Consider the following 14,773-nt stretch of genomic DNA (forward strand, 5'->3'; position numbering starts at 1 on the left):
CATGTATTGACTATTTCCATTTTAAATATCTTGAGAACGGTTGCTCGTAGCTATTTTTACCAAGAGACATTTTTTACGTAGAAAATCACGGAAATGTATATTTTTTTACTCGGTAGTTTTATACAGGTACGGACAATAAGTTATTACTCTTCAAAACAGTTAAAACACATGTAAGTGGCGCCCCCTACAAATAGGAGTCATATTGACATTAGAATCAAATTTCTCATGTCAAAAAACTCCCAGTCACCAATTTTCATACAAATATTGACGTTACTTCAGAAATTATTTGGAAAAAATCGAAATAAAAATGAAACTTCTACACCCTGTATCTCCAAAACTAAGCATTCTAGAACATACATTTATACGAACTTTTTTACTTATTTTTATCTGCAGAATATGCTGCCGAAGTTTCCGGAATACAGTTCGGACCACCCTGTATATTGTATGTTTTATTTTTATTTATTGTTTTGCAACAGCTTTGTAAACAAGAGGAATCTTGTAACAATAAAGCAATAATTGATGGATGATTGACTGATAAAAGGGACCCACATGATAGGACTATAGTGGAGCTGTATTGATATTGTAAATATTTTAGAATGGTCTACCGAGACCAAGGTGCAAAAAAATCAAGATTTAAAAAAAAAGATTTTTTTTAAATTTTAATCAGTTTTTTTTCTATTTTAATCGTTTTTTTTTTTCATTTTAACCAATTTTCCATTTAAAGTCCTATCATAATTGGTTAAATCTTCTAACTCTGCCCGATATCGATAATATTAACATTTCTACGGCGTTTTTTCCACATGGGTCACCGATATATTTTATTCTGTAAACTTTGCCCCTTTTTCTGCCAAAAAATAGCCCGCTTAGATAAAACGGATTTTTTTTTTAAAATAGCCATGACTGTCTTAAGTCCAGAATAAAATTAGTACTATCTAATGTTCAAAGTGCAAAGAACATATTGCAGAACAAAATGTCGGTAGAAATTTGGAATGAACTAGAAGATAAATTAGGCAAGACAGAGAAGTTAAGGTTAGGAAGTTAACTTGATCAACATTAAGCTATTTCAAAAAAGATATAAAACAGCCTTGACACTAGCATATTTATATATTATATATTATAACCTAACATCATAAGAAACTAGATCTGCACTAGAGTTTGCGAATGAAATGTATTTGAATAACGGATTTCTGACACTTTAGAATTTCAAAATAAATCTCCGCCATTTAGAAATGTTTCTAATCTGTTTTATATTAACGAAATAGCTTCAAAAATCGGTCCAACATTTTAATAAATGAATAAATATAATATATAATAAATAAATGAAATTAAGTAGGTATATGTGTGATGTTATATGTTATATTTTTTACAATTATTTTTCGATTTATTAAAGTATTTAAACGTTACAACAGCAAGTGTAACTTTTTTATAAAAACAGTGTTTTTTTGTAACTGAAGAATAGATATAGAGTATATTTGTTATAGGAATACTTATAGCTTTATAAGAAAAGTTTATAACTCTTGAGTTATTTTTTTATTTATCTTAAGTTTTTAAACAAGTCGATTCTTGATTTAAATCCATGATTAAAATAAAAAAATCCGTTGATTTAAATCATTGCACCCTGACCGAGACCAACCAAAAAATTACCGAAAACACACGATTCCATAAAACTAAAAGTATTAGAATTATTTTTTTATTATTTTTCTTGCAGTGCAGTGGCGAAATACCCATAAAGGATTTTTTTGGAGAGATGAATCCGCCACATAGGTATAGACATTTATTAGAATTATTGATTTACACAACAAAAAGATACTGTTAAAATTGTTAAGATTTATATTTCTTGCATCTTAGCGTTACCGCTTACGCCCTACCACTAATCAAAATGACTATATTTTTTCTGAAAGCTCAATTTATATGAAAAAAAAAACAGTGCTTAAAACATATTTCAGAATAAGGGTACAATGAGTACTATAAATAATTAAATATATTTAAACAAACTTCATTCATAAAAAAGTAATAAGAAATGAACTTCGCGCACTGGAAATGATGAAATAACACACCAAATATTTACATACCACTAACTATATTTCTCATTCGACACTGTACTAGCACCAGATATATCCCTAATATTTTTCCCGATAACCGAATCCTGATTAATAAAATCATTTTTTAAGGCTAACCTGTTGAAGAAAACCTTTCCATATTCGAACGAGGAGATCATGATTGCGCAGGCGGGTGCCACTTTTATCAATCTCGGCACTAAGCCGGCGTAGAGTCCCCGAATTCCATTGCTCCTATAAATATCCATAAAAATTGTGGATGTCGTCCTAGATTTCTTTACTCCATCAGCACCTAATAAAAGAAATTGATTCAGTATGTTCCAGCAGGCTAAGGTTGGAAATATTATAGCAGAATTCAGTTTTCTAAAATTTGTTTAGAAAGTTTATCAAACTCTGTGCGATTTGTATCTGTAAAACATTATGGAATACCCAGATATACAGGGTATCCCAATATTCCATACACATTAAACTATTTTCTGTTTTTGAAATCAAAACAAGCTCATTAGTAACTACCTCTCTACCGGGTGCGTCTCAAAAGTGGCTCACCCCTATAACTTTTTTATTTTTTCTGTTAAAAAAACGAGACTTGGTAGGTTGGTATATGACATAAATTAGGATTGATTGACGGTATTCAATTCTTTTCGGTCACTTTCTGTTTCAACGGAAATGACTACAACTTTTGATTTTTAAATGGCACTCACGGTATTTTTTTAATTTATTTCATAGAAAATAACAGTCTTAATAGAATGACATATCATACGTCAACTTTTGACATTTTCGCATATGGTTTATTTAAAATTATAACTTGCAGTTAGTAACAAAAATTTGACTCGAAATACCAAGTGTGTGGTATGTATGTGTATCAAATGATTCGTAACAAAATGCTTTTTCCAAATATGCTAATGAGCCACCCTCGTTCCATTTTGTCATAATCACTTCATGAAATAAACTAACCTAATAACCTAACTAAACTAACTAACCTAACCGACGCTTCATGAAATGACAATACACGGGTTTAAATAGCGAGTATACGAAAATTTTATTATATAATTATTTTAAAAGTGTTAGGAAGTATAACTTCTGAAAATTTTAATATCTTCAGAACGTCTAACTTGTATTATAATTTATTATTCCCGCTAAAATAACTTTTTAGATGAGTTGTAGAGAAACTCCGGTAGTAAAAAGTTAGAAACTACGATAGCCAGCATAGTTTTAATCCCGGTTTTGCTAGTGGGGTCATAATAGAAATGTTCACAATAAAATTAAAACGTGCCTACTTCTCATAAAATCATTCATTATGACATTAAAACTCAGTATGCAAAGTTTCATAACATTCCGTAAAAGGCTTATGCCTCAAAAATCCGTGCGAAGTAATCGTTTGAATCCGCTAAACGCTCACCTATTGGCCTGACATCACTGCTTCGATCGGTATTTCCGCGCGAGTAAAGCTTGATTTTCATGCATCCGTTGTCCGACGATACGATGATACGATATTAATTTTATTGGTTAAATTTAAAAACTTCGGTTGGTTAGAAACGGTTAACCAATCGAAGCCTTTAAATACAACCAATGAAATTAATATCATATCAACGTATCGTCGGACAACGGATGCATGAAAATCAAGCTTAAACGGTGCTGTCTGCACGCTGTGGAATTTCTAACAGAACAAGCTAGAATACGACAAATCGCGTTGTGCTCGGATGTAGTTTGTATATTAAATTTGGTTTATTGTGACTAATATTTGGAGTTTATTACTAGTTTAAAAACAAAGCTACTTAGTGAGATGGAGGACGGGTTTACTTGAAAGCGATAACAAACAACACTGGGTTTTTAACAATACAAAATTATTGAGTTTTTGAGCTGTCAGAGATCCGTATTTAGGAGGAGGGGGCCAAAATTTAAATTTTAATTGTCATATTAAAATGAAAATTTGAATGCGTATACAGAAGCTAAGACAATGTAAAATTATCGTATTGTTGATCTGATACAGGGCCGTATTAAGGAGAAGAAGCCAAATGTTAAATTTTAATTGTATTGACCTGAAAATTCGCACACGTATACATGGTAGGTCCAGTTTAAAACGAGGTACCTACATGGGGAATAATGGGGATCTTGAAGACCGTTAAAGTTACAAGATCGGTTAAATAGAAAAAAAGTTGCGTTTTTGTGTGTCCACTGGTTGAAACTAAAACCTCTTCTTACTACATTTAAAGTGTCTCTGTTAGGTAGACACCTATAATAAAATTTTATAACGATACCTTTAACTGTTAAAAAACTATTAAAGAATATCTTTCATTTTTCAAAAACTTTAACACCCTGTATATTGCGTAACAGGCATTTCCGACCCATAGTGTGCTATATCAAAATTAATATTTCGACGTGCCCTATCATTTCCCAAAGGCATCACCGACTTACAGGAATCACCCTGTATATGGTTGAAAACATTTTTAATAAGGATTTTGAAAACGCCAAATTTAAATATGGCGCTCACAAGAAAAATAAAAGCTGAACTCGGCCGTGCGCAACATAGAAGGCCTAGGTTTTTTTGATATCATTTTTGAAATTGCCATGTTGTCTTGCGCATATATTGAAATTTTGATTACCTTAGCTCCAATAATAAAGAAAATATGGTGATTTTTCGAAAATGTTCATTTTTTCTTTTTCACCTCGTATCTACGTAACGGTATGGATTTAAAATAAAATAGACATAGATTATTTCTGGGCAACTTTTAACCGACTTTGTATCTTCAACGGTTTCCAAGAGAGAGATCCCCATGTACCTCATTTTAAATTGGACACCCTATAGGACCCATGTTAAGCGAAAAATTTACAAGTGAAAAAATTGATAAAAAAAACTTTTTAAAACTTTAGAAAATAAGAATTAAAAGCAAGGTGCGCAAAGTAACGATTTAAACTTCTGTGGATTATTTTTTGAAGTATCAAGAACAAACCACCACTTATTTGAACTTATTTTACTTATCCAAAACACCAAAACAATGAAAATAAACAATACACCTTCGCGAACGTCTGCAAAAACAATGCGGCAAGTGCACGATCGTACGGACGCCATCGATCGAAGCAGTGACGTCAAAAACAGGTAGCCTCGAGCCGGGTACGTTTTCTAGCCTTGCTGCAATTCTCAATTTTGTTTTGCGTTGATGTGAGAAAATTATAGTTTTTAAGAAAAATTTTGAGTGCCATGTTTTTTTACTCATATGTAGCTATCGAAATTCATTGAAATTAGAAATTAGTGAACATGTCTATTGGGGCTATTTCGGCTATAACATTTTTTTTAAAGATACATAATTATAATTTTAGAAGATGTTCATAAAACATTTAATCACTGGTCGATTAAAAAAAATATACCATTAATATTGCAAATTATATTTTACCCTCTCATAGTATACGTATGTCTATTTTGATTTTTTGATTATGTAACGAGCACTTTCCATTTATGCTTTTGATCAAATCGGTGTGGGAGCTATAAAATGTTGTTTCGGGAGAGTTGAATATCCGGGAAAGTAGAGTTATTGAATGTTATTGCATCCAACGACGCCCTAATTATGCTCTCCTGTACGCGTTAACATTTTTTTGGCAGTTTTATAACATTTGAAATTGTCACAACACAACACGACGCCTAGTTCGATTTTTTTAACTTATTTTTACTATCCGAAACAGCGTTACATCACACAAACTTCGTACCTGAGTGTTTTATAGTCTGAATAACTGCACTAGCAAAAACTAAAATACTTAATTATGATAAAACCACGATTTCAATAATATTTTAATGCGATCAACATGACAGCAGCGTGAAATACATACTGATAATTTCTGATTTCTGCCGTTGAAGCGCTGAGAACCGTTGTTCCAATTTGAATGAGATTTGAGGTGCCTATATTTTGCTAAGCGCTTTAACATTTGATATGAAAATCAAGAAAACGTACGGTAAGGGTGAATTGATGATTTTTTTTATCTTGTAAAATGGCCCTTCTAGTATTTACTATATTTTTTGCACTTGTAAAAAACGCCACATAAATAATACGCCTGAATAATACTGCGTGTATCTGCAAAACCATTAAAAATTTTGAAATACTTTAAATACAAAAAATGTTCATATTTTAACTCTCCATCTGATAAAAGAATAATATCGGGGTATTCCATTTAAAAAATCAAAGAAAAATTATTTTATATTTACGAAAGTTTGACGTAAATTTTGAACACCCTATATGATTCAAGATTACGAAATGTATAGCAAAGTAAGTATGGACCATGCGAATTTTCGCTCGAGTTATCCCATCACTACTACAGATGCCCGATGCACTATTGCCAGACAACAGCAGGCAAGTCAAAAGGCAGGCAGTCTAAAAAGAGGAAAGAACCAGGCCAGTCATTGTTGAGTTCGTACCGTATTTCAATGGTATTTTATCTAATAAAAAATACCTTTGCCAAGTTCTAACAAATATCTATTACGCAATTTTTCCTTGTACTCAAAAGTCCCTGTACTCTATTTTTGTAACTTTTTGAACATTAAATCGTGCTTATCACTGTTTGAAGACAAATTGCCTTACTTGCCTTTTTCCCCTGACCCTTCAATTGTATCTAATAAGCTTATTTTGATTCCAAAAATACGTACTAGTTCTACGTCCACGGAATATTGAAACACCCCGTACATACGACTCAATTTATGAGGCATTAGTATTGTTGCGGACCCGTGCCGTGTGAACTCAGTTGCCTCGTTCGCCTTGTTCGCCTTGCGTACCCTGCTACGCCCGAGAATGTTATGGAGCGCTTAACAGTACAGGCTTTTATTGATGGTTTACGTGACAACGAGACAAGGCAAACACTTCTTTTAGCTCATCCAACGCATTTGGGAGATGCCCTAGCACGTGCCCTGGAATTTGAGGCCGCGAAAGAATGCTCTAGGTCTCTAGGATTTGTACAGGCTGTTGAGGAGAGTTCCGACGATTCCAAAGTGGAAAGGATTGTGCGGAAAGTACTGGATCAGTATATGAGCAAGAAGGGGGACCGATTCGCTGTTGGAATTGCGGACAGATGGGAAATCGTTGCAAAGAAGAGAAAGAAGTGAAAGTCTTAAGGACGACTGTGGTTGGTGATAGTTGGCAAACCGAAGATCTTGCAAATGACCAAATCAGTGATCCAGAGTTGGGCTTGGTGATTAACTGGAAAAACGCGGACCAGAGACCAACGTGGGAGGAAGTTTGCAGATATTCGCCGAACGTGTAGTCGTACTGGTCCCAGTGGAATTCATTGGTAATAGGTAACGGATAACTTCGCCGTGTGATTGAGAGACCAGAGGGACAAGAAGAGAGAAGGCAGATTCATTCCAAAGAAGAGGGTCCCGGAAGTCTTGGCGGAAGTTCACAATGGAACCAGCGGTGGACATCTTGGTGTTAGCAAGACCCTTGGCAAGCTGCGTGAACGGTTCTATTGGATGAACTGCACAGAAGACGTGAGGGCCTGGTGTAAGAAATGCGACGTTTCCGCTGCTATCAATGGACCACAAAAGCGTGGTAAAGCTCCAATGCGCCAGTACAATGTAGGCAGTCCTTTCGAACGAATAGCTATCGACGTGGCTGGTCCTTTCCCGGAGACGAACGATGGCAACAAATACATTGTGGTAGTAATGAATTACTTCAGCAAATGGGTCGAGGCCTACGCGTTGCCAAATCAAGAAGCGTCCACCATTGCTGATGCTCTTGTTAAGGAATGGATCTGCAGGTTTGGTATTCCCATGGAGCTGCATTCAGATCAGGGAAGAAACTTTGAGTCCAATCCAAAGCGTCTGTGAGGTCCTTAACATCCGCAAGACCAGGATGACTGCTCTGCATCCACAATCCGATGGGATGGTTGAACGCATGAACAGAACCATCAACCGTTATTTGGCCAAAGTAGTCTCTGACCACCAAAGAGACTGGGACAAATTTCTTCAGCTGTTCCTCTTGGCCTACCGTTCATCCATCCAAGAATCTACAGGGCAAACTCCAGCCAGCATCGTTATGGGACGGGAAGTGCGCCTACCTTGTGACCTGAAGTTTGGTTGCCGACCGGGAGAAGATGTCGCCGGAGAAGATTATGTCCATAGACTACGCCAAAGGATGGACGACATCCATCAGCGAGTCCGCCTAAATATTCAAAGCGCTAGTGACCGAATGAAGGAACACTACGAGATTCAAGCTGAACATGGAGGGTACCAACCAGGGAATTTGGTGTGACTGTACAACCCGCAGAGACGTCGTGCATTATCTCCGAAGCTACAATCCTCGTGGGAAGGCCCATACGAAGTCATGGATAGGATTAATGACGTCGTATACCGTATCAGAAAATTGCCAAAAGGAAAACCGAGGATAGTTCATTTCAACCGTTTGAGCCCCTACCTAGGCGAAATAGAAGATCGTGCTGGGACCGTGAGAACCTGCAGCTTTGATCCCCCTGATTCGGAGATATCCTTTGACGATTTCATGGCCCGATACAACAGCAGTGAGAAGGCTCGCTATGGTGTAACCAAAGAAGAACAACGAGACCTATTTTCCGTGAATCCTGATTATTCGCTCGCTCACTGTGTGGCCCGAGATTTGCGGATGTCCAGAGGAATCGCTGCGACGTTCAATGAGAAGTTTGGGCGTGTCGGAGAACTACGCCGACAGGATCCAGAGGTTGGAAGCATCTTGAGGCTAACCGATAATGCACATGGTCAAGCAAGACACATCTTCTACCTGGTCACCAAGGAATGGTCCCTAAGTAAGCCGACATATCTCAATCTATGGAAGACCCTTATTGAACTGAGAGAAGCCCTGCTAAACAACAACATTACACGATTAGCCATTCCGAAGCTGGCGTGTGGACTCGATGGTTTGAGTTGGCGTACAATCCGGAACATGATTGAAGTCTTATTTAGATTTACGGGAATCGAGATCCTCGTTTGCTGCTATAACCCAAAGCTGAGATCGGGCGAGAAAACTGTAGACTGCTTTTTCTACCAGACTTCTCAATGTACCAGGGGCCAGCTTTGAAAATACCTTCATTCACCGTGTACATCTCGGGACGAGCATGTACCTAAGAAGGGGGCAGTGTTGCGGACCCGCGCCGTGTGAACTCAGCCTTAGGCCTGGCCACTCGCCTATGACTCATACGCCCAGCGATGCCGACGTTCTAAGAACGAATAAGAATTGACTAGACAAATCTGGATTGTCTGTTTCTCGCCTATATAAGCAGACGCCGGGGCCTAAGGAGGACAGAGATAAATAACCGATCGACGCGTACAGTTACAATCGCCGCGGTAATTCAAAATAAATTTCTGTTAGATAAATAATTAGATAAATTGTAAATAGGTTATAAATAGTTCTTTAAGTCTTTTAATCGTTATTGTTTTTGTTAATTAGTGTTAAATAAATTGTCTTTAAATAAATTGTGACTTTCTATCCAAACGGAACCGACGAAAAACGTAACAGTATATACTATAAGAAAGACTACTTTATATAATCTGAAATCCATATGTGCTATGATATTTATGAAGATATTAAAACACAGTTTTATAAACTTTTAAACAAATCTTAGAACCTTGATCTTACTATACCGTTAAATAAACTTGTACCGAATTCTATTTGTTGATGGGTTTTGACTACATCAAAAGGAACTGTTATTGTTGCTGCAACCTAAAAAATAAATTTTTATAAATTTCAAGTCCGACTTTATCAGTAGTTATACGAGCAAATAATAGAAAGCAATATATAGAAAGATGTCAATATGATATATAGCAATAATAAAGCAGTATGGTATAGCTAGATGTTCATGTCGTATTTTTTTACTTCAGTAAAAAAAACTTCCAGATCTAGGTACAGGGTGTTTCAAAAAACTTGTGCCATCTCTCGTGGGGAGATTCCTCACGTAAAAATAAGATTTATTTTTCATATCAACATGGGTCCGTTTTGTTTCGTAGCTACAGGGTGTTAAAATCTTATTATTTTTTCGATTTGTTATAATTTTCTTCTAAACGCTAAAATCAAATGAAATTTTGGGGGTAAAAGTTACAATAAATGCGACATATTTTAAAGCTAAAAAAGTGTTGACGTATTCACCAGGGACGTGCATATGGGTTATCATGGAATATGTTTCTAAAAAAGCATGTACGCCACTGACTTTTTTTTCTCTTGTTAGCAAAATAGTATAAGCAATTTAATGCCGAATAAAAGTTGTCTCTTGATATATTGTCGATTTCGGCCTCCGCAATTTTATTAATTTGCCTTGATCCAATTCTAATAGCAACCTTTAAAAAAATTTAATACCTATCATTAACTTAGGAAAGTTTTAAATAAGTACTCATTGATTACTCATCAAAAAATATGAAAAAAGTTCCTATAAACATGGGTATGGAAATGCATAATTTTAGAGGATAAAAGTTCCTATAAACATGGGTATGGAAATGCATAATTTTAGAGTTACAAGATGTTAATTTTTTTTTAAATTAGATTTTTTGGAATTATTTTAAATACCATTATTTTATATCTGAAATTGCATTAAAGGGCCTACATAATTTTAATATCAAAAGAAAAAAGTCAGTGGCGCACATGTTTTTTTTTAATATTCCAGTAATAACCCATATGCACGTCCCTGATGAATTTATGGACACTTTTTTAACATTAAAATGTGTAGCACTTATAGTAACTTTTACCCTCAAAATTTAATTTGAATCACTAAAAGTACTTGGAAAAAAATTATAAGAAATAGAAAGATTATTAAGATTTTAACACCCTGTAGCTACGAAACAAAGCAGAATCGGACCAATGTTGATATGAAAAATAAATCTTATTTTTACCTGAGGAATCTCCCCACGAGAGATGGCCCATGTTTTTAGAAACACCCTGTACATTTATTATTATACAGGGTGGTTCGAATTTAAAACTGGACGCGCGTATCCATGTCCATAACCATGTTAGCATCATCAGCATATTCTGTCAAACTAGCCTCCAGTTTTAAAAGTAAAGTGTTTTGGTGTATTGTGGTAAATTAGCGTTTTATTTTGCTGTTGTAACACCAAATGTTTCAACCCCCAACTTTAATAAGTGATAGTAGTTGTAGTAGTTTTTGCACACGTGCAGACTAGATCAAAGGAAAACTTAAATCTAATCTTTTTTTATGAAATCTATTTACGATTCGAGTAAAAATTAAAACATTTTTATATGATATACTCTATTTATGGTTATTATATACCTGTTATACTTTTTCCATGGTAAAAAGTAAAAAAAAACATATTTATAGTTTCTTTTTGATCTACCCTGTATAATTTTATTTCTTCCTCTACAATGTGTGAAAACTATACTAATTACCCTACTGTAATTATCATTAATATTTTAAATGTATTATTTAATATTAGAACATTTAATAAACTCATGAATAGGAACATTATTTCACACTTTATTTCCACTGGATGCACGTTTCGCTAACCATGTTAGCATCATCAGCAAATGATTAAAACTATTAATAATCAAAAAATTTTAATCATCTCACATGGTTAGCGAAACGCGCGTCCAGTGCAAAAGTAGAGTGTTTTGGGGTATTGTGGTAAATTAGTGTTTTATTTTGCAGAATAATGGGGGTTACAATTTAAAAAAAAACTTACAACTTTATCGTTACTTTTTTCGGCGACACCCTGTATAGAACAAAATATTTTTAGGATATGCATCTTTATAAACTTTTTTTCATATGCAGAAAGTCTGCATCAAATAAGATTTGTATATATTATTAAAAGCAAGTAACGCAGTCAGTTTTTGCTTGTCTAAAAACCAAGTTTTGTACAAACTATATTGTATGCCATATATTTTTGAATATTAGATGATTAAAGCAAATAGAGACAACATTGCCATCAAGCACAAAAGTTAAATATAACATAATACACTGGCATTTTGTATCTAAAATTATATAGAGAATGTCAACAATCTTATTTCCAAGCCAACTGAACACTTTTTTTTTTCGATTATAAGGTATATTAAATTCTACTTACACTACCAGAAATTGCTCCCGCAACGAAAGTTTGCCCAAATGAAGGGTGATCAGAACCATACAAAGATTTAATTGATTCATAACTCATCCAATATATAGCAGAAAAGGGTACATCCCTCAAAAATGTAGGATATATACCCTTCCATAGACCCTTCACACCATCTTGCTTCAACAATATTTTTAAAGCATCTCTAAGCTCTAAAAACATTTAAGTAGTTAAGGATATTGCTTCTTCAAATAATGCCATGGAAATTTTACCAAAGTAACTCAGTTTTTCTGATTGCATTTTCGTTCTAATTAATTCTAAAGGATTTACAAGGGTTACTGAAAGGACCCTTGCTGTGCCCCCAGATACTAATGGAATCCAATAAGGTTGTTTCTTTGTATCATTTCCTAAATTTCTCCTATTATATATTGATTTTAACTTTAGTCTAAGTTGTTCATATGTTACAAAATAACAAATTGTAGCTGGTACGGATAAAACTAATGTCGGACTAAGACCGCTCCAAAGAGATGTAACACCTTCGTTTCTAGCAATTTTAATAAAAGCGTCCTAAAAACATAAAAAGAAATATACAACACAAGCCTAGTATTTTATTGTGAAACATACTACTGTTCCATTAAAATGACTTGGTCTCTTGTACCATGGATTTTTGGGATCGGATGGTTGACAACTACAAAGATGATCCATTAGACCATTACAATACAAGAAACATTTGTCAACCACTTGTGTTTGAGCCTGCATTCTAATTTTAACTACATCTAAAGGTGTCACTGCAAATTAACCATTTACAACAACAATGTTCGACAGAAAAACATTTGTGACTTACTAAATATTGATGTTATCAAAGCTCCTGTACAGGAGGCTGCAGCTTGTTGTAACAGCGTGATACGGTATTTTGGATCATCGTAATCTATTTTGATTGGCTCCTTTAACTTAGCCATGGGACTAGTTTTTATTAATTTTTAAAACAATTTAGAAACACCGGTCTGATTGCCCGATAAAAAATTGATTTGAAACTAAAAGTTGGGTTAGGTTTTATAACATAAAACGTCAAACATGTGGATTTTTTTCTCATAGAGATGGGCGGAAAACATCGATATTACTCATTTTTACCATATTTTTTATGTATATCTGTCTAGAACATTGGACACATAATAGAAAATTTTTTTATTTTTTAAGTTTTAACAAATTATTATTTACGGTGAAGATCTCTCATAACTAAAACAAAATTCTTCAATTCTGACTATTTTATTTTGTTTGTTAGGATGCAGACATTTTTGCCAAGAAAAAAAATTCTGAGAATTTTAAATTAAGAGAAAATCATACGTGTGGTGTAATATAATTGGACACACTGACACATTTTATATAATTTTCTTTTAATGATCCTTAGTCATTAGGGTCATTAGTATCAAGTATCATTTATTACTTACTTGTTTACTTTTGCCATCAACCATCCATCAATACAACAATATAAACTGATGCAAACTGATGTTAAATATAATTAATTATTAGATAAATCTGCCTTTTTTAACTGTTTTTTAATATTTAGATAAGGCATTACTCTACTTATATTGCATCCGAAATTGTCTTTGGGGTCATGTTGTTTCTGAAATAAAAATATTGATTGAATTGTATTTTATTAACTAATTTCTTCACGCCTCTTTGATATTTTAGAAGTACCTATATGTATAGACCACAAGAAATTTTCCTTGATGACTGAAAACAGATAGGCTCTCAGGGGTGGATGGGCCATATGGAAAAACGGGAAAATTTCCGGTGGGCCGCGGCCGGTGGGAAGATGGGCCAGTCCCGATCAGAGATCAGAAAAAGATTGGCTTAGCAAAAATTTAATGGCTAATCTAACTAAATTTACGTTAGATTCTTAGTGTCTGCCTAACTAACTAATCAATTTGCATCAATATAATCGTCAGTTGCTTTTAAACATAAACATCAATTTGTAAAATAGTAACTATTGTTTAATTTTAATAAACATCTGTAGTTTGTTGTTCCGTTTGAATTATTTTATTATACAAAGTGAGTCTATAAGTGCACCTTATTTTTGTGCTGCTTTGTGCAAATATTTTCAAGGCTGGTAGATCTCAATAAAAGAAACATAATATTCTCTTTACCGTGTTTCAAATAAGTCCAAAATAAAGGAGTTATTTAAAATTTGGGAATTTAAAAAAAAATTATTTATTTTTAAAAAAAAATTGAGAGCTTTCGAAATTTTTCTGTATTTGCATTTCTTTTAGTCCCGTAATATTAACCCATGATTAAGACCGAAGATTAAGAAACTATACCGTGGGAAAATCGGTGAACAAGAACATCTAAAAAGTTTTCTAGAATATACAAGAAAATTTAAAAGAAAATGCACAATTTTCAACATCTTTTTTTGGCAAAAAACTTCATAGACGTGTTCCTGGGGTCGAAATATACCACCCCTGAAAATATTTGCACTTTTTTAAGACTCACCCTGTATAGTTTTACCAATATTATTTTATTAATAACTAATAAAGACTCAATGACCAATCAGGTTGGTTAGCGTGGTTATTTGAAGTGTGTTAATTCATTTATGTTTGTCAAAAACTCTAACGTGATTGGTCGGGCTTAATAGTTGCCTGCTAGGGCTAGACACAAGTTATTTTTCGAGTTCATCTGAGTAAAAAAGTAGTCAAATTTGACGCAAACTCCGCGG

The 14,773-nt window shown here is 34.1% G+C and overlaps 1 protein-coding gene across 6 annotated transcripts in view; it reads right to left on the reverse strand.

The window, feature by feature from the left end:
• Positions 1-14,773, reverse strand: part of LOC115874714 (solute carrier family 25 member 40-like) — a 44,847-nt gene that overhangs the window by 22,869 nt on the left and 7,205 nt on the right. For 2 of the 6 annotated variants that reach the window (XM_030890008.1, XM_030889999.1), the window contains exons 2-8: positions 13,509-13,684; positions 12,905-13,094; positions 12,685-12,848; positions 12,333-12,627; positions 12,076-12,272; positions 9,670-9,730; positions 2,178-2,349 (exon numbers count right to left, since the gene is read on the reverse strand). In XM_030890008.1, coding sequence (XP_030745868.1) covers positions 2,178-2,349; positions 9,670-9,730; positions 12,076-12,272; positions 12,333-12,627; positions 12,685-12,848; positions 12,905-13,019 — 1,004 coding nt within the window. In that variant the 5' untranslated portion in view covers positions 13,020-13,094; positions 13,509-13,684. Of the gene's footprint in view, positions 1-1,810; positions 2,350-9,651; positions 9,731-12,075; positions 12,273-12,332; positions 12,628-12,684; positions 12,849-12,904; positions 13,095-13,508; positions 13,685-14,773 lie in introns of those variants that run through there. The other 4 variants (XM_030889991.1, XM_030889981.1, XM_030889971.1 and 1 more) reach the window with 3 other exon arrangements.

Source organism: Sitophilus oryzae, unplaced genomic scaffold, assembly GCF_002938485.1.
Source record: "Sitophilus oryzae breed Bouriz unplaced genomic scaffold, Soryzae_2.0 scaffold_1018_pilon_pilon, whole genome shotgun sequence".
NCBI lineage: Eukaryota > Metazoa > Arthropoda > Insecta > Coleoptera > Curculionidae > Sitophilus > Sitophilus oryzae.